Source organism: Chroicocephalus ridibundus, chromosome 4, assembly GCF_963924245.1.
Source record: "Chroicocephalus ridibundus chromosome 4, bChrRid1.1, whole genome shotgun sequence".
Lineage (NCBI taxonomy): Eukaryota > Metazoa > Chordata > Aves > Charadriiformes > Laridae > Chroicocephalus > Chroicocephalus ridibundus.
This window is the reverse complement of record NC_086287.1, coordinates 53539475-53563429: the sequence shown is the minus strand read 5'-3', so window position 1 is coordinate 53563429 and position 23955 is coordinate 53539475. Positions and strand designations below refer to the sequence as shown.

At 44.7% G+C, this 23955-nt stretch overlaps 1 protein-coding gene across 3 annotated transcripts in view; it reads left to right on the top strand.

The window, feature by feature from the left end:
* The window catches only part of SLC35F4 (solute carrier family 35 member F4), a 121433-nt gene extending 97841 nt beyond the window's left edge, over nt 1–23592 (top strand). For all 3 annotated transcript variants that reach the window (XM_063332855.1, XM_063332853.1, XM_063332854.1), the window contains 6 exons: nt 3413–3710; nt 11089–11308; nt 18048–18173; nt 19857–20049; nt 22154–22243; nt 23165–23592. In XM_063332855.1, coding sequence (XP_063188925.1) covers nt 3413–3710; nt 11089–11308; nt 18048–18173; nt 19857–20049; nt 22154–22243; nt 23165–23406 — 1169 coding nt within the window. In that variant the 3' untranslated portion in view covers nt 23407–23592. The remainder of the gene's footprint in view (nt 1–3412; nt 3711–11088; nt 11309–18047; nt 18174–19856; nt 20050–22153; nt 22244–23164) is intronic.
* The last annotated feature ends 363 nt before the right edge of the window (nt 23593–23955 follow it).

Here is a 23955-nt window from a genome sequence, read left to right as displayed (position 1 = left end):
CCTTTAAAAGACTGAAATAATTTAACTGCCCAAGTTCTTTGGAAGACTGTCTGTATAGATACTGTGAGCAAAAAGGGGAGGAAGAACAGGTTGGATCTCCCTTGTGCACTGGAACTGTGGGAGATGAACCTTCCGTTTCATCACTTCATCACTGATGGCAGCAAGAGCCAACCATTTTATTCTTGTGTTGGAAAATGGAGGGATCTCGTACTTCAGGAGTACTCTCTTGATGGAAACCCTCAGAAAAATATTGGAGGTGATTATTGCTACAAGGAGTGGATGATACAGCATTTTGCTGTAAAGATCATACCTAAGATACCAAAAAACCGATTTATTCTCATTTTTGCAGATATCAGGCTGAAATAACTCTGTGCATGCTGGCACTAGGGTACATCCAAAATCAGAAACCATCTTCTCTAAGAGGGGACTTTAGTCCCCTTGAGAAGAGAGTAGTGCCTTGACATCATACTCTTCTAAACATTCATTTTCCATTTTTTAATTTCCATTTTTATCCTAATCTTCCCCTTCTCATCAGTGAGGTCTAAGTAGGACTGACCTGACGAGTAGGTAAACAAATACAAAGAATATTATTTTCGAGGGTGTAGTTGCTAAGTAGTCAAAACAGTTCAGAAGAAAAGCTGTAGATTTTGGTTTTCCTCATCTCACTCTTCTCAAAAATGAAAGCAAAAAGTTTTTCTGTTATGACAGAGACATCACAAGCAAGCATTATATTGTAGACAAAAGGACTATGTAGGGATATTTCTGCTTGCTGCCTTTCAACACAGTTTGCCATTGATCAGTGTCATCTCCATGTGTCATCTGCAGTGGCATCTGCATTCTTTCCCTGTTGTTTCATCCTTGTTGAGTTCTCAGATCGTTTCTGTGCTCTTGGCAGGGTAAGTGTGTTGGTTTGTTTCAGACCAAGCAAAGTGCAGACACTAAGGATTTCTACTACCTCGCTAATTGTAAAATGCTATCTACCAACTACTTTGGCTGAGCCATTTGTTTTCTCCTCGTTAGCATATCAATCGATATCCGAACACAAGTGCTACTTTCTAGCTCAGTCCAGCCCCAGCTTCATGTCTTGGCAATTCTGAAACCTATTTAGTATGAATCGTGTGGCTACTCGCCACATGTCTTTGAGTTCAAGCTCTGTCGTTATTTTAAAAGATATTTCTTACCTTGTCCTTTTGATTCTTTGGCCAAGATCTAGGTGTGCGCATCCCATGTAATTTGAAAGCAACCGTTAAGCTACTACGTCACTTTGGCTGGGGATCCATCTCAATTTCACTTGAATGTAAATATCTAGTCTAGGGCGAAGTAAGTGCCTCCAGTGGGTTTAGATACATACGAGGATGAAATCAGCTGCCTTCTCATCATGCCTGTCCATTATCATTAAATACAAAGGGGCCCTAGACAACGTATTTAGTCTGAATACACAATTATTTGCTAACTACATTACATGGGATAAATCCTACCCATTAATCACTTACAAAAACTCCCCGCTGTACATTTAATCGGGCTAAAACGTACATAGGTCTTTAAATCCAAGGTAGGACTTGCAACAAGTGTTGATTTCTGTGCCTTTCCCTAACATTCAAACCTGTGTCTATAAAATACAAGTCAAATGCTAATGGGAGTGTCATGCATAGTAACAGAAGTTTGCATATTTGTTTGGTAATTGAGAAATAGAAAGCACGGATAAAGTTGCTTTAGTCTTCTATCGTTGTGTGATTATTTTAACTGTTAGCTGAAGAAAGACTAATTGCCTGGTAGTTTTGCTTAGCAGGAAAACCCGCAAGTGGATGTTACATAATATGTTCTTTTTAAGCCATTCTAACTTGCAAATAAACTGTAATTTACCTTTTAATAGAAGATGTCAGTCATTATTAGCACCATAAAAATATCTGTTTTTCTCTCGGCAGCCAAAGAGAATGCTAAAACGATGCTTGCCTTTTCAGAGCTGTGTCTGATTATCCTCTGCGTGTTTTTAATAAACCTGTAATTTTATTTAAATTCTTAATCCACAACTAAACAATGGAGCCACTGAATACTGATTACTTTTAGGAAAAATAGTACAGTATACACTTAAATTACAAAAAGCTCCATGTCCTGGTTAGCAGAATTCTTGATTGCAAATGCGCTCCCTGCTACGATGAATCGTTTTTTAGATGTATTGTTGGTCTAACGTAATAACTTGGAACCTCTGTTTGACATTTCTTTATGGCTGTAGCAGAAACAGTAATAAAAAAGGAAATTCAAACCCGAGTCTGAAAGGGTACCTTTTTCACATTTAAGTTGAATGTAGGACAGCGTATGTGCTCTCACCGCAATGGATCTATAGCTCCTCTTAACATCAACAATTATATTGTTTCATATAGTATATCATATCATGTGTTGATGTGAGCGATAATTGATAGTAATAGCTAAGAATAGCTGCAGGTCATGATTTTCAGAAGGAATTCCCGATTCTTCTGTCAGACTGATGTGCTATGGTCTGATGGGGTAAATGGCTGGAGCTCTTTGCTGCCACATGAGCTCATGGAGCAACAGCGTTAGTGCTCCTCAGCATCCAACGCAGCAGTTCCAGACGTCGTTTTCAGCTGGGATCTGTGAAATCAAAATAAGGTTCGTGGGTGGCATCTCTGGCAGACGTGTCTGGAGAGCAAGTCACCACTCAGATTAAATTCTCTGCACTTCCGTTAGGAAATCTGCAGTGGTCTGCAGGTTAGACCTGAAAAGTACTGTATTAAAAAAGGGGAACCACAACTTTCTGATTCCTCCTTGCATATGTGTAGAGGTTTATTTCTAGGCATGCCAAGCTTCAGGTTTGTCCAGTTTGCTTTTTTAACTTCAAAAACATAAATACACTAACTTGGCTGAAAAAAGCCTTTCTCCACTTGGGTATATAAAACCACCAAAGTGTTTCTTCTTCCCCTCCTAGCTAGTAAATAAAAAAGTTACTCTTGAGTCAAAATCTTGAATAATAAGAATTTGTTCTGGCTTCAGATGTACAGGCTCAGATAGCTTTTGTGTTACACACAAGCACAGTAATTGACTTTATAATGTAGTTGGTTCCGGAGGATGTAGCTTTATTCTAGAGATTTGGCTGAGAGAAGGAAAGAAGGGCTGATAAAGCAAACAGTGGCAACAGCTTAACCGTAACGCTGTTACCTCAGGCCTCGGTATTGTGTTTGCATTTTGTGCCTCTCCCCTTGAAATGACAGAGACGGTGTTACTGAAGTATTTCTGTGCAGGATTTCAGTGGTTGTGGGACATGGAGGAATTACAGGGAGAAGGCAAGGGATGGTTTGTGTCTGGATCAGAAGGGGAGATTTTGCCAGGAATTGTTTTGAATGCATTCATAATGTGTGCAACTCTTCTCTTTTTCTATTTTTATTTTTTTTTCCAGGAGAAGAAGGAACACAAACGCACACAGAGAGCAGCAGCCAAGAAGCTGAAGGACAGACACGATGCCAGTCCTGCACATCCACATTTCTCAAGCTTATCTGGAGATTTCTGATCATTTTGTCCGTCTCTTCTTCCTGGGTCGGGACCACGCAGTTTGTCAAAATCACGTATGAGACCTTTGACTGTCCTTTTTTCATGACTTGGTTCTCAACAAACTGGAACATTATGGTTTTTCCCATTTATTATTCTGGGCACCTTGCAACTGCGCAGGAAAAGCAGTCTCCAATCAAAAAGTTCAGGTAGGCTTTATCATGGCAATATCCCTTTAAACATCCTGATTTCTGTGGACTGAGATCACTGCTCTTCTCAGTTTGACCCCTGGTGTCAGAAGGCAGAATAAAGGTCACGCTGCAGAAAATCTCATTCATAAATAGCTTACAGAAGGCTAACAGATAAGCGGTATGTGCTTGAATAAATGGATAATTGATTGTTAGAACGTTTTTTTACTCAGTTGAAAAGGTCAATAATTTGCTTATAATCTTGCTATTGTATTATTTAACATCTCTCTATTTTGTGTTCTTGTCTGGATCAGGCCATTAATTAATCTGTTCTGGTCCATTTATGATAGAACAGTAGCATAAAGTGCAACCAAAACAACTCATAGTTGAGAAGAAAGATGCTCAAAGCTGAGGAGATGGTTTCCATGGGGAAGACCATGGCTTACTCTCTATGCTCAGTAAGTATAGCAGGATGAAAACTGCCCTTTCCTCCTCCTGCTGGATCATGGCATGGAGGAGGAGCATCCTAGTAGCCTTCTCTACTCTCTTTTGTGTGAGGTAGGAATTAAAGCAAGTTGCAGACTCTTGGCTCTCACACCCCTCTAGCTCTGAGGGATAAGTTGGCACGGCTGAGTGTCTGTCATCCTGAGGAAATGATGGGAAGGCTTCGTCCCATCTTCCGTCAGGCTCCACATGGAAATGCCCCTTCCTCTGTGTTGTGAGAGCCAGGGGAAGACATGCCGCAGACTCCAGCCTTTGCTTGTGCAACACGGCTGCATGTTGTAGTTGAACTCTCCACCTCAAGTGCAAAGGAGTCTGTAATACTAACTATAACATTAGTCTGCAGGGGTGGAAATTTATAAATCTCACTTCAGTAGCCACTGTGACAACACAGAAATACAAAGTGAGAGGGGAACCCAAACCCAGCATCATCCAGTCCAACCACCAGCACTGCAGCAGGACCAAGCTGGCTTAGCTTCACCCTAGCCAGTTCTTAAGAAAGCCGTATCTAACCTGTCCTCAGGGCCTGGAAGTACCACCACCTTCTGGGACAATTCATTTCACAGTTCCTCCTCCATTTCCGTTCATTCTACCGATCCAACAGCGACATAGAAGCAGCTTGAAAAGACGGAACTAACTTCAGCTTGCCAAGTGATAGCACATCTTGCCCATGGAGGGAGGAAATTCACAGGGTAATTTTGAGCGGGGCCCCAATTCTGTTACTCCAGTGCAGACTTGCTTTGAAAACAATCTTACTGACTTCAGCAGAAATGTCTGTTCTGCAAGTTATTAACCAGCGTGTGGCCCATACCTTGTTCGCGCTGACAGAGGGTTCAGCACGGCTGTCGCCGAGCACACAGAGAATTCCATTTGTGACTGTCAGGCTGGAACGTAGCAGGGCCAAATTCTTTCCTCGGCTGCTTTTGCCAGCATCTGTAATTTTGGCCCTAAATTATCATTTCTGTCAAATCAGCATGACTGCAATTGAACAGTTGCACTTAATTAACTGCTTCTCTGAAAACCCTAGTGCTTTGTACATTAATGATGCCTTCATTCAGCTTCTTGCTGGAGTATTTGTAAGAACATTAACAGTGTCAGCTTGGCTTCTGGGTATGGGGTAAAGTAATAACAAATGCACAGCAGATAAGGAAGAAGGTGAGAGTAAATATCCCTGCAGATAGATCCTCTGCAGTTAGCTCGTTGATTATATATCCATGAGAGCAAAATTTTGGGCAATGCATAATATCAGTATGCTTAAATAATTGATGGATTTCCCAAGCTGTTAGGAGTTCAGCTTTTAAAGTTGAGGACACATGCTTACAGGCCCAGAGGAATTTCTGCACACATGGAGATGTGAAGTAGGTTTGGGAATGTGTGGAAACAGGAGACCAGTGTTAGAGCTGATGGGCATCTTCCCAGAGTATTACCTATCCCAGATATGTCAGGAACTCCCATCCCAGGGAGGAGGTAACTGCTGGCGAGTACTGGCTTTATCATGGGGACCAACTACTTGGTCTGTGCCACGTTATGATTTGAGTGTGGGAATGGACATCTCTTCAGGACGAGTGCTTGTTTTTCTGATGACTTAAAGAATTAAAAAGCATAATCTGTAGTTTTTAAATTACACAGAATCACAGAATGATAGGGGTTGGAAGGGCCTGCTGGAGATCATCTAGCCCAACCCCCCTGCCAGAGCAGGTTCGTTGAGAGCAGGTACAGTCGGAGAGTTATAGACAGATTTAGTTCAGAAAGGATCTTTGGAGGTCATTTGACCCAGCCCCCTACCCAGAACAGGGTTATTTTCAAAGCTAGATCAATTGTTTGTGTAATTGTTTGGTTTGTGTTCTTGGTGTTGTTCCTGCTACAGGGCTTTTTATTACATTTGGTAAGATTTCTTGTTGCTTCGTTTGCTGGTTTTATTTCTGTGGAGTAGCTAATTCTTGTCAGTAAAGCCCGTCCTGTAGCAACTCCAGGCCTACCTCAGAGTCCAGAGGTGATTTGTCTTTGTGTTTCTAGACAATGTAGTTACTCACTCAGCGCTTTAAAGACAGATGACATTTTGTCCAGAGGATATATTCCCGGTGGATCAGAACAAACAGTGTCTATGATATCCTGGCAGAGATCACTGATCATGCGAATGACTTGCAGAGTGCTGCCCCAGGCTGGCAAAGCTGTATGGAGCCAATGTTAATTCAGTAAATACCACTTGGAAGGGTAGTAGTTTCAGTCTTCAACTTTATGAAAGTTTTATAATCCTTGAGATTGTAAATTGTGTATTTCATGCTTTACCTTAGAAATTAAATTTTGTTGTCTTAGAAACGAACTCAAGGTTATTACCTCCCTGCTGCATTTCAGCAAAGTGTCTTGGTTGTCTTGAAGCAGAACACGCAGCTCTTGGTATCCTCTCAGTGTTGTAGATTGTTCTCATATGAGGTCCCACGTAAAGAGATTGAAACTCCACGTGTTAGTGATGAATAAAATGACCTGAAGCTCAGTAAGCTCGGCGATAGGAAATCTAACGCTGCGGGTGTTTACCACAGCAGAAGACACTCCACAGCCTTGACATAGGATCCTAATAGAGTTATAATTTGCAATAGGTGGATAATATATTCAATGTCAATAAATTTTGCCTCCCCATCCGCTGTCTTGGCTTCTCAAGGACAGCAGTGCGACATTCAACAGCTTTCTGCCAGAACAAATCCACTAGGTAATAGCCGAAGTTGTGCAGCCTTGAGGCACTAGCTGGAAGAATGTAGGAAGGTGCAGGTTTAATGAAAGACGAACATGTTGGGAAGAGTTGGTTTTTTAACAAGGAGGATAACAAGATGTGAGCGTCACTTGAAGTAAAAACAGAGTCGTAAGTCGCTGATACTTGCTGTCATCTGTCACCTGCAAGTTTGTCACCTACGAATCTCTCCATCTGTGTTGCAGCAGGAGCTCAGCCCAGCTTCCCCAGCCACTTCTGGAGTAGCACTGCAAACCTAGATCTTCACTGCAGGCGCCTTTTCAGAGGAGAGATGAGGATCTCTGTTGCCTGAAGCTGCTGCTACCACATGGCTCAGTGGTAGGGAGGGGGACCAGCAGCACAAAACAGGGCTTTTCTTGGGCCATTCCTTGTTGGGGGACAGCATTCCCTTGGTGCTGCCCCCTGAGCCAGTCACTGCTTGTGTGAAAGGCTCACGCACAATTCCCTTCCCTTTTGTTCCAGCTCTTGAGCTGACAAATGCAGCTGGCCAGGCTCTTTCTTAATGTTCAGATGAGCAGCAAAATGTGATCTCGATGATCACTCTTGGAAAACAATTCCCCAGTTGCTCAGCCGCCATCACTCTGTTTGGTGTCTGTCTCCTGAAATGGAGCTGGAAGATATTTTATTGCAGCAGATGCCATCATTTAGATAGAAGGACCAAATGACACAGTGACAACTTGTGCTCACCAAAGGTCCTGCGGTGCTTTTTGCTGCCATAATGTCACTGGTGGCCTTGCCAAGTTTTAATCCGGGTGATGTAATTACATTCGCCGTGTTCACGTTACCCCAGGTAGCGTCTGTTAGCTCTGTTTTTTTTCTGTAAGCTGTTTCAAAACCAGCTGCTGCATTACACTCCAGGGGCTGCTGTGCGTCAGGGGCGAATAAACCCATTCTTCTGCAGGGGCTGGCATCAGAATAACGAAGAGGCGACGCGAGCTCTTTAGTGGGTGCCAGAGGCAGAGCTACATGACTGCCCGAGGTGCTGTAATTCCTGAGAGCATGGCACACGGCCCAGAGCTGATGGCTGAGGGCTACCTGCAAATAAAAAGAGCTATTTATGTTAGAGGGCAGGTTTTAAATAGACTTCTTGTGCACTTGGAAATAATTTGTGTCATAGTTTCAGGGTCAGCTGCCCTTAGATGTGTCTCTGCCTTTATGTCAACAGCCTACCGATATTATCTGTATGGGGAGGAATCCATGGAGCCGTCTCTCCTGAGCCGGGGGTTTTAATCACTGTCATGTCGTGATGACTCCTGCAAGTTTAATTTTAGTTGCATGCCAAAGAGGCTGAGTTAACCACTGAGCAACCAGCCCTCACAAAGCCCGAGGCAATCTACTGTAGCCATGACTGGGAAAATAAAGTGTTCTTCCTCTCTCCTCACTCGCTGAGCATTATTCATGGAGTTCCCCTAGGCACGGAGGTGAATTCCTTGTCTCGCTCAGCACAACCCTGTCACAAGCCTTTGCTGTTTATTTTTAATTGAGAGGTGAGGAACTGCTGGCTCCTGTTTTGTCTGGTCATTGTATGCTACTGTGTGTAATGGATGCTCTTCCATCTGCTTAAACAGGCCATTGCCTGGGGGCCTGTGAAGTGTTTCCAGATTCCTTTTCCTAGCTGTGAGTCTGTGCTCATCCCACAGCCTCTGGGAACTCAGAGATAAGTGACATTTGCCACGTTGTCACAACTGCCTCTCCCAAATAGTTGACCAGCCCACAGAGACCAACCCAGAATAATATAATAATCACTGAGGCTTCCTCCTTCCGAGGATTCACAGTCAGGGTGCTTCAGACTCCGTCCTCCTGACTCTGCTCTGAGTTTGTCTGTGTGCAGACGTCCCAGAGACCTGCAGGACAACAAAACCTGATCCATTCTGGCATCCCCCTCCCCACCCTTTTTTGGCTTTGGAAGCCACCACCCCACCCCCCCCCATGGATGGAGGAGCAGAAACCCCGGGCTTATTCCCAGCATCTCCCTGGCAGTGGGGGGGCGTGACAGATGACAGGGGTATAATTTCCCGTGGCACATTTGTAGAAGAGCTTTTCCTGCCACCTTGCAGAGTCCATCAGAGTGATGTGCTTGGGTGGTTTTGCTGTTGTACGCTCTCAGCATAGCGCTGGGGTACTTTACTGTGCCCTGCATTGCTGGGAGCAGCCCAGGCACCTTCCTCTCTTGTTTTAACACAGCACAAGCTTGTTTCCTCTAAGGCAGATCCTGACAGCTTCTGAGACAGGTTGGATTTACAACCATGTAACGATCCAATTGTGCATGAAAACCCACGGCAGAATTCCCACTGGGTTGGAGAGAGCCGGCTCCATACAGGTCTGTGGTTCACGATGCAGATCTGTTCTTACATCCTTGGGCATCCTGGCTCTGGTGTCGTGTAATGGTGACACAGCCATGGTGCAGTTTATTTGCTTTGCTGAGTATTTGCTTTGCATCTCAGACAAATGATACACACGACTAGCTATTCTCTTTCTATGTGTAATGTTTCTGATCTGATCTTTGGAGAAGAAGTTGACTTCTGAGAACACTGAGGTCAGCTAGGGTGAAGGAGATAATTAGCAGATCCGCCTGCCTGAGTGTTAACTTGTTGGACACCCTGGCACAGAGTTTGAGAAAGGAATTTATTATTGCCAGAAGTGACTGCTTTGTACCCTGTGTCATTTTAGTGGCAGCAGGGAATGAATGGTTATTAAGTAGAATCATCAAATCATTTAGGTTAAGATGTGGCTGATCTCATGTATTACATAGACGCTATTATTCTACTTTCCTCAAAACGAGAGCGATGGTTTCCATTCCTAATAGTAAAAAACTGCAATATTTTTAACAGCAGAATTCCCCAGAATTACTAAAAATGGTTTAGGAGACCTGAAAATGATTCTGTCTTTAAAGGCAAAGCCAAATCAGAATAATTATTACACCACACCTCCCCGCAAATAACAAATATTTTTGACTTCTCATTGCAGTGCAATCTTTGAAGTTACTAATTAGTTCTACGTAATTAGTGTTTTAGCAGTCTTCCGAACACAGCCTCGTGGCATTTAGATGAGTCCCTTAATGTTGCCTCCTAAGGATGCATTGCAGATCGATGGTGCCTTGGTTCGCTCCGTTGGTGTTTCGGTTGTGTGAAGCATTCATTCGTGGGACCTCTCATGTTTTAAACAGATGTGTCAGAGAGCCCGCCGCCTCAAGAAATGAAGCACACTGGGAATATCTCGAGGAATACCTTTAAGCAAGAATGCAGACAGTGGAGTTGCTAAAAAATATCCTTCCCAATTTGGGAAAGGTAGGAATGTTTCAGGAGAGGTGCAGTGATGTGCCTTGAACCAAGCTGTGTGCCGGAGTACTCGGTCTCCCCTTAGTCTGTGCAGGGACTGCTTGCACAGGGGGGCTGGCCCCAAAAGCAGAGTCTCCTGAGCCGACCCTTCCCTTTCCTGAAACCCTAAGAAGCAAACAGCTCACTTAACTTGCGTGTGACGCAATGTTTGGGAAGCTAGAGATTTTGTTTGCAATTTAATCCATAAGGAAATGTCTCTAAGCGAACACAACTTTTCACCATTTATTAAAATAAAGCTGTTAACTACCCTTCCCTCCCCTTTCCTTCCTTTTCTTACACTCTTGTTTGACTGGCTCCGTCCCACTGGCTGGTGCCTCACTTTCCCACCATGGTGACGTGTCCGTGACTTTTGAGTGTCTTTAGGCAATTCTTAAAGCTTACTTGGCCATACTTGAGAATATATTTTAGTAAGAATAAAAACAGGTTTTGGAGCAAAGCAAGAAAAAAATTGTCAACCTACGGAGAAAAAATTGCAGTTATAATCCCCCTGTTCCTGGCCTTGAAGGCAGAGTCTGAGAACTGTCAGTGCATTATAAATAACCTTCATTTCTGTGTGTGAGTCCCTGGGATTATTGTTGCGTAGAGTGTGATTATTCCAGGTAAGTTACTTCTTTTCTATTTGCGAAATTGCTGTTTTAAGAAGACTGTAGGTTATTTTTCTCTATGTGAATTAAACAATAGGTTCCTGTGGGTGTGCGGAGTAGTTAGGAAAAGCACTTAATTGAATGTGATAAAAGTCTAATGAATGTTTGTTGTGCTGGAGTGAATGCTAAGGAAAATCCTAACTGAGTTTTAAATTCTTTGCTTTTCACAGGGAATGCAGTCGGATTTTTGGTGAAGATGGTCTGACGCTGAAACTCTTTCTTAAAAGGACTGCTCCCTTTTCTATTCTGTGGACTTTGACTAACTACCTGTATTTACTGGCTTTAAAGAAGCTGACAGCCACAGACGTCTCTGCCCTATTCTGTTGTAACAAAGCTTTTGTCTTCTTGCTTTCTTGGATTGTGCTGAAAGACAGGTTCATGGGAGCACGGGTAATGACATGCCTGATTTTCAACTCTCTCTTGTTTTCACAATTGCCCTTAAATCCATAAGCTATTGTGCTGCCATAGTACTGCCGCATTATGGTATGTATATACCATGAAACCGTTTCTCATTTAATTTTATGATGCAACCCTAAGCCTGACGATCACTTAGAGATCTCAGGCTCCAGAGGTAATAGGATGTGGGAATTTCAAGAAGCTATTACAGCTAAGTATAATTTGATGAATTTGAACAGGAGGACTTCCAGTTCATATAACCCTATTCTGTCTTGGGTTACAGTGCTGAAGTACAGTCAATTAATTTTATTTTAAACATAGTGATGAATGCTTACGTTCTAACCAACGCAATTTTATTACTCATTTGGATAGATAGCCGTTTTCAATATGTAATGCATTTTTCTTATGCCACCCTATTTTACATACACATAAATGCATACACATGTGCATGTGATAAATACCGATTGAAAGGGACAGCAACCGTTTTGCACAAAGGTGGGTTTTGGACGAAGGTGGATTTTGCACTAAAGTGTTAAAGGACTCACTGGCAGTAATATGGACCCTGAAAAAAAAACCCAAACAAAAAAAAGAACTCCGGCAAAATAATGTGTGGCTGGATCTGGCGGAAAGCAAGCATGTTTCCTGTAATTTCACATACACAAATCTCCTAATATGCAGCAATTTAACTGTTGACTTTATACCTTGGCTAAGGAATAGCTAGGCCTTCTGCCAGTTCTGCTGATGCAGATTTCTCTCTTGAAATGGCTCAAGGCCTAATGGTCATGTTGGGTACAATCCTGATTAAACTATGAAGAGCCTTGAACTTCATTAGGAACTGGCTGGGGCCAGGTGTGGTGCCTGTGACCAGAAGGGACCACCAACAACTGGGTCTAAGTTCCATGGAAAGCGTGATCGATCAGGACAGTCATCTGAGTGGGTTTGTTTTTAAAAAAAGAAATGAGGGCAGCAGCTTTTTTTGATTAATAATGTGAGAGAAGGGTTCATAAATTAAAGGAAAAGGCATTCTGTTTCCCAGGCATCTGATCTCACTTTTGGAGCAGACGCCAACACACTGAAGAGAGCACTGTGCTTGGGCTCCGGGAATGGAAGAGGAGATTGTTTGAAGTAAAACAGTTCCCCTGATTTCCTGGTGAGACAGGGTTGGCTGGGCAATTAGTAATGGCACGGGGCCTTGGCACCTCAAGACATATGTGCCATCATGCAAGTGAGTTCTTGGGTAGGGATGTGCCAGGAGGGTTTTGTTGGGCTGCCTCAGTGGAGGGTCTGCCCAGACCAGGCAAAGTCGAGGAGGTGCACCCAGCACCACAGACCTCAGCCATAGTGCCCTTGAAGGTAAGGACACGGACATTTCATCTTGCAGTGCTAAAGCCAGACACCTGTATATCTATTTCAGAGGATCATAGAACCATAGAATGGTTTAGGTTGGAAGGGAGCTTAAAGACCATCTAGTTCCAGCCCCCCTGCCCTGGGCAGGGACACCTCCCACCAGACCAGGTTGCCCCAAGCCCTGTCCAGCCTGGCCTTGAACGTCTCCAGGTATGGGGCAGCCACAGCTTCTCTGGGCAACCTGGGCCAGTGCCTCACCATCCTCAGTGAAAAATTTCTTCCTAATATCTAGTCTAAATTTCATATACTATTTATTTATAATTTCAATTTACCCTTTAAAATAGAGAAGCATCAGGTGAATGTGACCTGCCCTCAGGCTGCTGATGACTAACTTAAAGAATAAGCAGGGTTTGAAATCCTTGGTTCTTCTCTACACAAATTAACAGGAACGGTAACTTCCCTCCTCTGCCCCTTGATCATCTCAGTTTCCAGTTGAAAAAATAGGAAATTTTGTACCCTTTAAGCTAATGTTTGTCTCAAAGCAGCGTCTTTCTAGAAGAGCAAGCATAGCTCTTGTATTTTCCTAACCTACTCTCTTAAAGAAATCTAGATGAGAAATACTAAAGCTATTTTCAGTTCTTAGTTATTTTTCACTGACTAAAATAATAAAAAAAAACATTGCTATAAATATGCATTAGTATTAATGTTGTAAACACCGTGAGGTTTGCATAAGAAAAACCTGGCAGAAGAAGCGAACAGCAAATCCTGCACATGAAAGAAGACTGGTTTTGCTGCTAACTGGCAGGTTCTAGATGCCCGGTGCTGGAAAGGTAATTAGCAGTGTTTTCCAGCAGCCCTCCTGCCAGAATAACACTTAATGATGTTAATAACCACGCAGGAGAGTGTTTGAGAACTAAAAATACGACAAAGCAGCGCGGACCCAGCCTTTTGTGCTTTGAATGCCTCTGCTGCTTTCACCCCCCAGCCTCTCAGGGAACACGTGTAATTAGGTTATTTGGACAGTAAGGGGATGAAAAGAAATAAGAGCTTAATCACATACTCTGAGCCAGTGTTTTTGCGAAAGCACTCGGCAGCCAGGAGCACAGCCAGTTTTTCGAAAGGAGCTCAGCTCCTGGAAGCTCTTTTGGAGCTCCAGAGACGCCGGGCATGTCTGCGGTGCATCGGAGATGGGGATGCAGCTGACGGCGATGCACTGAGACAGCTTTCATCTACCTGGGCTTGAAAACCAGCAGCCGACGAGGCTCTGTGGCAGATTTCCAGCATTGCCAGCTCCCTGCCCACCTGGTCTCATAGCAGATGGTCTCCAAAGTGTTTCCAAGCAGCCCGATGGCTCTCCGGTCCCCCACCGCTCTGGCACACCCTGGAAAGCATCCGCCAGCCGGGCTGGGGGGCTGGATTTTCAGATGGGCTGTCTAAAGACAAACCTGTCTTGATGGCCATCTTATGGTACAGCGTAACCTTGCCCATGGAAGTGTTGACTAGCCGTAGAAGTCCTTCTGGGGGCTCCATGCAGAGACCTGCTACCCTGGCTACATTTAAGCTACCCGCTGTGTGCGTTCTGCAGTGAGAGCCGCATGCCCTCAGTGGTGATGCTGTAGCGTGGGAAGGAGCTTGCACCCAACCCAAGAGAGAAAAACACCAGCTGGAGAAAGAGTATTCGTATGAGAAGTGCTTATACAGCAATAACTGTATAGCTATTTACCTGCAAAAGTAGTGCAGGTAGACCTTAGGTGCCTTGAAGTGCCTACTGCCCTGCACAAGGAAACATAGCACAATCCCTCTCTGCACCGTAATCTTTGCTTGTACGTTTCTGAATTTCTCAGAAATTAATAACGTATCCATGTTACACCAGGACTTAAGGAATTTCAGACAGCTTTGGCTCAGAGCAATCAAAAACATTTCGAAGACTTCACGTGTTTGAGTAGTTCCGTTGTTTGCGTTGCTTAGATTTAGCCACACGCTTAAATGTTTGCATGTTTGAGCCCTTGGTTGTATTTCATCTGTGAAGTTGAATTAATGCTTATCAGGTAGGTACAGAGTGGTTTGGGGACATTTTTCCCCCAAAAAAAGTTGACTTTAGCCTGGAGACAGCTTTCTTTACTGTAGCACCTCATTTTCTGCTGTGCTTCATGTGGGGAAAAAATGTTCCTGAGTAGAATGTTGGTTGGCCTTGCTCTCTTCCAGGGGGGAGAAAAAGAGGCAGGCTAATTTCATTCCTTACCTAGGAGGCTCCAAGAGAAAGTTACTACCCTCTTCCATTAATTAAAAGCCTTGTTTAACGAGCTGTCAGCTACAACAACCAGCTTTGCTTCGCTGTGACCTTGCTGCTTCTTGCCAGCTTCCAGAAGCCTGCAGGATGTGCTCTTGGGTCTCTGAAGCAAACACCGCAATTGCTAGGCAGAGGTCATCTGTGCTGATGCAGTGGTGTATAATTTGCAGGGAGAGCTTTGAACATGAAACTTAAATAATGTTCTCGCTGTTTTCCAGTGTCAGGTCTTATTTATCTAATGTCTCATGAGATGGTGCTCCATATGTGTCCATCATTTTAGTTGTTTCAGGGGGAAAAAAGTGCTTGGCTTTCTAAACATTTGATTAAATTAGGAAACTGGCTCTCTAAATCTGTTGTGGTCAGACTGGGAAGACGTTTTTCCCAAGAGGAAGTATCTGCTCTTGGGGATGATGGATCTACTCATTTCCACTAATACAAGGACAGGACTCACTTGCTGGATCTGAGGGATGAGTGCACCAAGAGTTAAATCTCGATCCTTTCCCTTGGAAGGTGGCAATAACTACATTGGACTTTTCTGTTTTGCCTTATGGGAGACATTGCTTGAAATATTACAGCTGAAATATTCCAGCTGACAGCTGGAATGCTACATCTGAATTTACATGCGAGGCAAGACGCACAGTGCAGCGTGAGATGAAACCAGCCCGGCAGTGGAGCGGGGTGAGCGGGGATCTGGAAACTGATAGGAGGGGGCCATGCCGATGGCTGGAAGGTCCTGGGTGCAATTCTGTGTGGCTTCAAGGCTGGACTTTTGTGGTATTTGTATCTTAGTATAAACTGTAAAGAGAGCAGCAGTATTGCACAATTATATTGCTAACGAACTAGTCACTAAACCAAAGGTTGGAGGGAGAAGCTCTGTAGGGACCATTTCTGATGAACGGGACTGAAACTCAGTTCTTCTAAGAGAATTGAACTTTGTTTTCCTCGCAGGTCCTCGGGGAGATGTAAGCTCAGGGATCAAAATAAGCATTGCTCCCTCTTGGGTGATGGTATGGGCGTCCTGTGACAGATGTGCCCTGACGTTTCAGCAGGGCAAACAGCGGAGGGTGGGGTCTTGGGTGAAGGCCAGGTTCCCATTTAGGCACTGGAAAATGCAGTGTGCTCCCCTGCCCTCCTCAGCAGCTCGCTGGTGAGAGCCTGAAGCCCAGAGACAGCACTTTAATTCCACGTCCCTCCTCTGGATGAAGAGACTCAAGCCCTTCTCCCAGAACGGCCCAGCTGCTGGGATGTGTTATTCTGGGAAGGAATAAAATTCTTGCTAAAGCCCTTCCAGGTCTCATCAAACCTTGCGTTACACCCAAGTGACTGTGAGTCCAGCCCTTGTTAAGTTGGGGGATCTAGATCTCAAGTGCCACTTCATGGTGAATTTGGAGGCATCAACGGTATCGTCAGGTTTAGGTGGCAGCGAGGCAGCTTTGGTGAACTGTATGTTGGAGCTTGGATGTTTTAAATAGGAGTAAGGTGGGATATAGCCATGCATTGTGGTTTGTGACAGCAATGCGAGGGGGTACCCATGTGCCCCAGTGACTGGTAAAATAGGGCTAACAGTGAGAGGGAAGTACTTAAAGCTGCACCCAGGAGATGAGTTCCTCAGCGAAAATGTTGGCCTAGATACCTGTGGGATTTAGGAGCACTAACATTTTGACCTGTAGTCTCGGAGATTGGCTCCACCCTGGGAGTTGATCCTTGGTTGATCCCTGTGTGTGGACACGTTTACTTATGTCAGGCATGTGTCCCGGTCCCTTGGAACATGGTTTTGCTCTACTGACCGTCTCTGTTGAAAACGTTTTGTGGGATTTTTGTGGTTATTGCCTTAGTCTGGCTCACATCTGCTTGGGATGAGTATCAGTGGGGTTTCTGGGACTCCTGGTTAAACTGCATGAGATCTGAAAGTCAGGCTTCACTGCAGAAGGGCACGTGATTTGATTAAGATGCTTTTAAGGTCTGTGGTGTGAAGTTTCTTACTTTGTAAGAATGGGGAGAGCCTGCCTTGCCTATCTGCTGAGCAGTTGTGTGATTTAATGGATACCTGGGAATAGAAAAGAAGGTCTGAACCTTAAGCGTTGCTGCTGATTCTGTAACAGCCAGCTTTGGGTATCTGCATTTATGCATCTTCTGCTCTACACCCAGCTCTAGTGAGCTGTTCTACATGAACAGCCTTTTTATAATGAGAAAATGTTTTAAAAAACAACTCTATAAAACCCCCTATCTTTCAGAAGCGGGGCTGTGATTTTCCACAGATCTGAGGAAACGCGTTTTCCTCTGCAGTCCATGGAAGCTAGGTATTCAGTGTCTTTGAAATTCAGACTCCATATTGACCTGCTGAGGGCAATTAGGTAGCGATGGGGAGTTTTTCAAAGAATAAAACATTTCGGGATCCCTACCACTTCCTTAAGGTCTTTGGAGTCAAGACCCAGGATTTTAGGTACGGGGTAGTTAATTATTTCTGTTCTTTTTCTTTGAAGCTCCTTAGAAGCTCTGTCTGGAATTTTCAAATTAGTCCAAAAAATGAAGCACAAAGGTAAAGGCTTCATAAAGACATTTGGTCATGTCTGTCCAAGAAAGCTGGCAGGGCTGTTAGGAAATACCATGCACCAGCCTGGAAGGGCTCCCAGTGGTACACTGGTATTCCATAATACAGGAGTCATTCTCCTGGAGTGATGTCCAGGAAGGCTTGTCATCTAAATAAATGTTTGTGTTTCAAGTCAAATTGATGGCTTTGCTCAATATTTGTCTTCTTGTATAGTAGAGCATAATGTCTTAAAATGTCTTCATCTTGGAGTCATTATCTCCAAAGTGGATGTTTAGCTTATAAAACACTTAATGATGGATGTTCTGTCAGTAGGTCCCAGGAGAATTTGCAATGCTATAGATCCGTATCGCTATCAGTCCATACACTTTCGTTATGTTTTACATCTCTCCCATCCGTACATAATTTTCCCTATTTAAGGGAAAGCAAGAAAGCTTCAAGTCAGAGAAAGCAGCTAGTGACACTCATTAAAACCCCACACAGCGATAATCTCTTTCCATGTAATGAAATTGCGCCGAGCTTTACATTGCTTTGTTTTGTCTGTGCAGATAGTTGCAGCAATAATGGCAATCACAGGAATCGTAATGATGGCATATGCAGATGGTTTCCAGGGTGATTCAATTATCGGGGTAGCATATGCCGTTGGATCAGCCTCTACATCTGCATTGTATAAGGTAGGTCATAACTGTTTATTAGTATTCTTAGATTCTTTAACATTGGATGTTAAAAATGCACGAGTACAAAGCGAATCACTAGAAAATAGATGCTTTATTTTATTCATCCCTCCTGCATCATTCATATTGTGACCACGCGATGTCACAGTGTCAGGAAATCTGCTCTGAGGGTAATTAGTTGTTAGCTGCCAAATATTCAGAATGACTTTGCTTTATGAGCCTTTAATGAAATCTCCGTTACTCAGCTGCGAGGAGTTTCAGATCATGTTTTAATCACTTCCTGCCGCCGCAGTTTCTCGACACCCTTTCGAAGGGGGCTGGCATCTGCGGCAGGGAGGAGGAGAGCCTGAGTCTGCGGCGTCTCCTGCGTATTCTGCCCTCATGCCGGGCTCCAAGCCCTTGCGTGTGCCTGGTGCGGGCGGTGCGTTAGGGACACTCAGGTCTTGCCCCCCCTGCTTGAAAGCGGTGGCTGCTCTTGAAGGCGAGGGATGAAGAAGGCAGGGACATGCCTGAGTGAGGAACAGGTTGGGCTGTATTTCTAGGTGTATTTCTAGAATCATAGAATCGTTTTGGTTGGAAGAGACCTTCAGGGTCATCAAGTACAACCAGATAGCTGGGATTTAGCATAGAGAAGTCTTTGCCTTAATTTACATCTACGTCAAGATCTGTGGTTAGCTGCCTTTTAGGGAAAAACTTTACAAACACAGAATCATAGAATTGTCTAGGTTGGGAGGGACCTTTAAGATCATTGAGTCCAACTGTCACCCTAGTACTGCTAAGTCCACCACTAAACCAAACCATGTCCCTCAACACCACCCGTTTTTTAAATACCTCCAGGGATGGTGACTCCACCGCTTCCCTGGGCAGCCTGTTCCAATGTTTGATAACCCTTTCAGTGAAGAAATTTTTCTTAATATCCATCCTAAACCTCCCCTAGCGCAACTTGAGGCCGTTTCCTCTTGTCCTATCGCCTGTTACTTGGGAGAGGAGTCCAAACCCCGGTGGCTACATCCTCCTTTCATGTAGTTGTAGAGAGCGATAAGGTCTTCCATCAGCCTTCTTTTCTCCAGGCTGAACAATCCCATTTCCTCTGAGCTGTCACTCGTAGAACTTGTTCTCTAGACCCCCTGTTGTCAGCTGGGGGAGGCTGAAGTGTGTGTAAACAGAAGCAGAAGTTTGTATTTAGTTGCAGTGGGATGAGAAGTTGCCTCCCAGCTTTAGACATAGGTTGTCTCGCTGATAAATGTGTTGTGGCCATTCGCAAATCACTCAAAGTGCATTGATTTAGACTCGGGCAGGACAAATCCTCCACGAGGCTCAGGCTACCTGTGAGCCTGAAGCGAGTCCTTCCAGGCTCGGCTTTCCTCTCGTGGCAGGTTTATGCCATGGATGCCACTGGGCTCCTAACAGTGCCAAGTACAGCCCAAATCCTCTAACTTCTGTTGCTTGAACGGCGTTGTCTTCGGGTTCTTAGTTACACTCGCTCCTCCTGGCATTTTGCGTTAAGCTTTGTTGTACAGACACAACCATCCATGGTGTAATAACACGGTACCCCGCTTCTGGGCTGAAACACAGGAAATGGCAGAAATCAGACCAAGACGGCCCTTGCAAAAGTTGCTGGAGGACTTTGCTTTCCATCGCAGGCACGAAGTCTAAAACCCTCTTCTCTTCTCTCCTTTGCAGGTTTTGTTCAAAATGTTTCTTGGAAGTGCAAACTTTGGGGAAGCGGCTCATTTTGTTTCTACCCTGGGCTTCTTCAATTTAATTTTCATCTCTGTTACCCCGATCATACTGTATTTTACAAAAGTGGAGTACTGGTCCCCCTTCTCTGCTGTGCCGTGGGGTTACCTGTGTGGAGTGGCCGGCCTCTGGTTAGGTATGTGATAAAAAAATTTACTCGTTTTTCTAGCTTTTTTCCCCTCCCTGCCCACCCCAGTACAAAATTACCCATGCACAAATGATTCCCCCCTTAAGCAGCACAGCTCTCTCACAGATTAAATCTGACCCCAGTGCAAAGAGGTATTCCTCGAGAACCGATGCATCTTTTTCGTAAGAAACCTTAATACTAATATTAATAGCAGAAAATAAACGTGAAGCAGTCTTACTAATTGTCCACTTTTCATCGTGACATTCCTACCGTAGTTTCATTGATATTTCCCTGTCTCTGGCACAGCTTTATTGCTGTACATCCAATTTCAAAGGGCGGCGTGTGTCCCTCATCAATTCCTGGCATGTTCTGGGCGGGGGGTGAACACTGACATGGGGACCCACAGCGATGGGGCACCTTCCTGTGGGTGCTGCGGGGCTCAGGGCAGAGCTCACACAGCTTTGTAGCCTGCAAAGGCTGGTGCTGGTCCATGGCCTGTGGTCCTCACCTCCCCTCCACAAGGCTCCCTCTTTCAGAGCCACGATTGCCAGCCTCTAGCCAGGCAGAAGAGCTGTTGGATTCAGCCCAGGGGCGTTTTCATTTCCAGATATATAGCAACATCCTTTCCTTTAATAAAGTCTCTATTATTTTGTAATTGAAGAGGTTTTTTTGTCACTGCTACAAGTATATTAAATGGAAACAAAGAGGATGTCGTTGCCTGGTACGTAGCCCATCCACAGCCGTCCTGAGGCATGGAGGGGCTGACAGCTGAGGTGCCAAACCACCTTGAAACTGCTCTAACCAGAACTGCAGCTGCTCTGCCAGCACCTAAGCAACGAAAAGTAGGGCTAGTTTATCACCCAGCGATCTACCCAAGCATATAAAACCCAAATCCAAGCTTTTATCTTGCAGAGCAGACAAGCTTGCTCTTTTTCACATGGGGGACTCACCAGCAGGACTGGGTGCTGGGTGCTCAGGGGGACCCTGGGGTCCTGCCACAGCGCCCAGCACCAGCCCCTGGCAGCGAGAGCTGGAGGAACACCCTAGGGAAGAGTGTGAAAGGGAAGTTTTTGCAGTTTGCTTTTGATCTCTCAAGGAAATTGGAGCTGGCTGGGAATCATAGAATGGTTTGGGTTGGAAGGGAACTTAAAGACCATCTAGTTCCACCCCCCTGCCATGGGCAGGGACACCTCTCACTAGACCAGGTTGCTCAAAGCCCCATCCAGCCTGGCCTTGAACACCTCCAGGGATGGGGCAGCCACAGCTTCCCTGGGCGACCTGGGCCAGTGCCTCACCACCCTCGCAGTAAACAATTTCTTCCTAATATCTAATCCAGATCTCCTCTCTTTCAGTTTAAAAAACCGTTACCCCTTGTCTTATCACTACACTCCCTGACAAGGAGTCCCTCCCCAGCTTTTCTGTTGCCCCTTTAGGGACTGGAAGGCTGCTATAAGGTTTCCCCAGAGCTGCCATGAGAAAAAAAACAACCAAACAAAAAAACCTACCCATAAGTTAAAGGTGTTCAACATTTGTACCTCTGTCAGCTTTCATTTTGCCTTCAACACAGCAGCAAGACCATGGCCTCACTCCAATCTCCTTAGTTCACAGTTAATATCATCAGCTAATTGTAGTGTCCTTTAGAGTATGTGTTCCTGCTGCTGTCACCTTTGGGGTGTGGTCCTGCTAGAGGGCTGTGGGGCCTTTCATCAGTGACGTGTCCTACCAAGAGAAGGACAGCACAGCCTCAGCCCAGGGGGGAACCCAGGGTCACCATCTTTCTGGTAGGAGGAGAAGTGATGGCTTATGGCAGCAAAACTAGGTTGTTGGTATCTGATTACAGCTGAGAAATACAAGCGTGAGTGATAACCTTGGTACTACAGTTTGTGAAAGGCCGTACAGCCCTCCCTCTTCTCCCCTGCAGAACTTCCCCTCATTTCGCACTCATATATTAAAAAAAAAAAAAAAAAAAAAAATCAATCACTCTGTGACAACTACATAATTGCAGTGTGCATACTGAGCACGGATCATACTTGTAGGGTCAAGGTGGAGGAGAAAAGGCTCACTCCAGTGTTTTTCCACATAATCACGTATTATTTTCTCTGTTTTTCCCTAGCTTTCAATATTCTGGTTAACGTCGGCGTCGTGCTTACGTACCCCATTCTGATCTCTATTGGCACAGTGCTCAGTGTCCCTGGAAATGCAGGTACAAGTACCCTGGTTGTTGGTGGCAGAATAAGCACATGAGCATGCAGACAGCAGAAGCAGTTTATTGTCTAGTCAAAATCTGTTGTCAGGTATTTCAGAAGCAGTTCAGTCTTCATCTTCCATGGAAGCTGCTGGTGATGGTGGGTGTTTCAGTTGGTGAAAGTCTGGTTTTTTTTGTCTTGGCTCCTTTCTCTGTGAGCGATGGGATGTGTCCAGAGGGCAGGCTGGTTGCTGCTGAGATGTAGTAGGGTCAGCGTGCTGCTGCTGCAGTGACTTGCCATGCGGCAGCAGGGCAGGGTGGAAGGTTACTCCAGAGTCCTGTCTTCTTGAGTAGCCTCTGTCTCTGCTCTTCCAGTCTCCTCCACCACCCTCTTAGCCTCGCCACTCCAGGTATCTGAGCATGTTTTCAAAGAAACATCTATTTTTAGGGGAATGCAGGTCGGAGCTGCCAAACGGTACCTGTAAGAGGCTGCTGAAGGGCTCAGGTGTGCGCTTGTTGCTGGTTGTGGGGCTGGGAGGCTGGGCCTGGAGGCATCAACTTCAGCTTTCTGACCTGCATCACTGGTCCATGCAGCCCACAGAAACATTATGCTGATGCATCCTGCTGTAGATAAAGAGTTACCATAAAGTACCTTCCCCTCTCAGAGCAGAAATGGAAACCTTGAGGCTTAGACCAGCCCTACAACGCTTCCTCAGAGCCTGCATGAAGGCGGAGAGGAGATGTGGCGCTTCCAGTACTGCGCTCTCAGGTCAAAGCTGTTCTCTGAAGTCAAGGAGGTGATCACTAGAGAATTGAGAGCGACGTGGCCAGTGTCACAGCCAGAGTGCAGCACACAGGTTACGGAGATGTGCCAGGCTGCTCCGATGCTGTAGATCGTCCTGCCACAGTTTTGACGGCACTGTTGTTTCTTCTTCACAGCTGTGGATCTATTGAAGCACAAAATGATCTTCAGCGTAGTGAGGTTGGGAGCCACCATCATCATTTGCATCGGGTTTCTGCTGATGCTGCTCCCTGAGGAATGGGATGAAATAACCCTGAGGTTCATCAACAGCTTGAAAGAGAAGAAAAGTGAGGATCATGCCGATGACATCACAGACTCCAGCGTACACACGAGAAGCAGAAGTAGAGCTAATGGGACAGTGTCCATACCACTAGCTTAGGGCTGGTGAACTTTAATTGCACGCAGGTGTATATTCTGTGAATATAGCTTAAATCTCCTCACTACTTGTATGCTTAAAACCAACATTTACTCTGAACTGGAGATGGACTGTAAGATAAGAGAAATACATCTATAATAAATGTTTACATTTATACACTTATCAAGGAACGGGTGTAAATAACTACAATAAAATGTTTTGTAATAAAAAACATCTAAGCTTGTGTCTTACTGAACTGGTGGGTTTAAAATATGGATCAAGTCTACAATGTTTATCTCCTTTTGCTGGCAAAAGTAGAACCATTCTCAAGGATACAAATCTTGGATATTTCCAGCTAAATCTCAAAATTGGACATGTTGACTTACCTTTCAGTGAGGTAGTAGTTTTGGAAAGCCATTTCGAACCTCTCCTGGCATTTTTGAGAGTTCATTTCTGGCGGAAGCTGCTGTTCATGTTGTTACTAGGCATTATTATCAGAATAAATACCCTGTGATGTGCAAAACATTAATTTTTCATTAAGTTAGGTTATTGTGAAATACGTGATGAAAACTA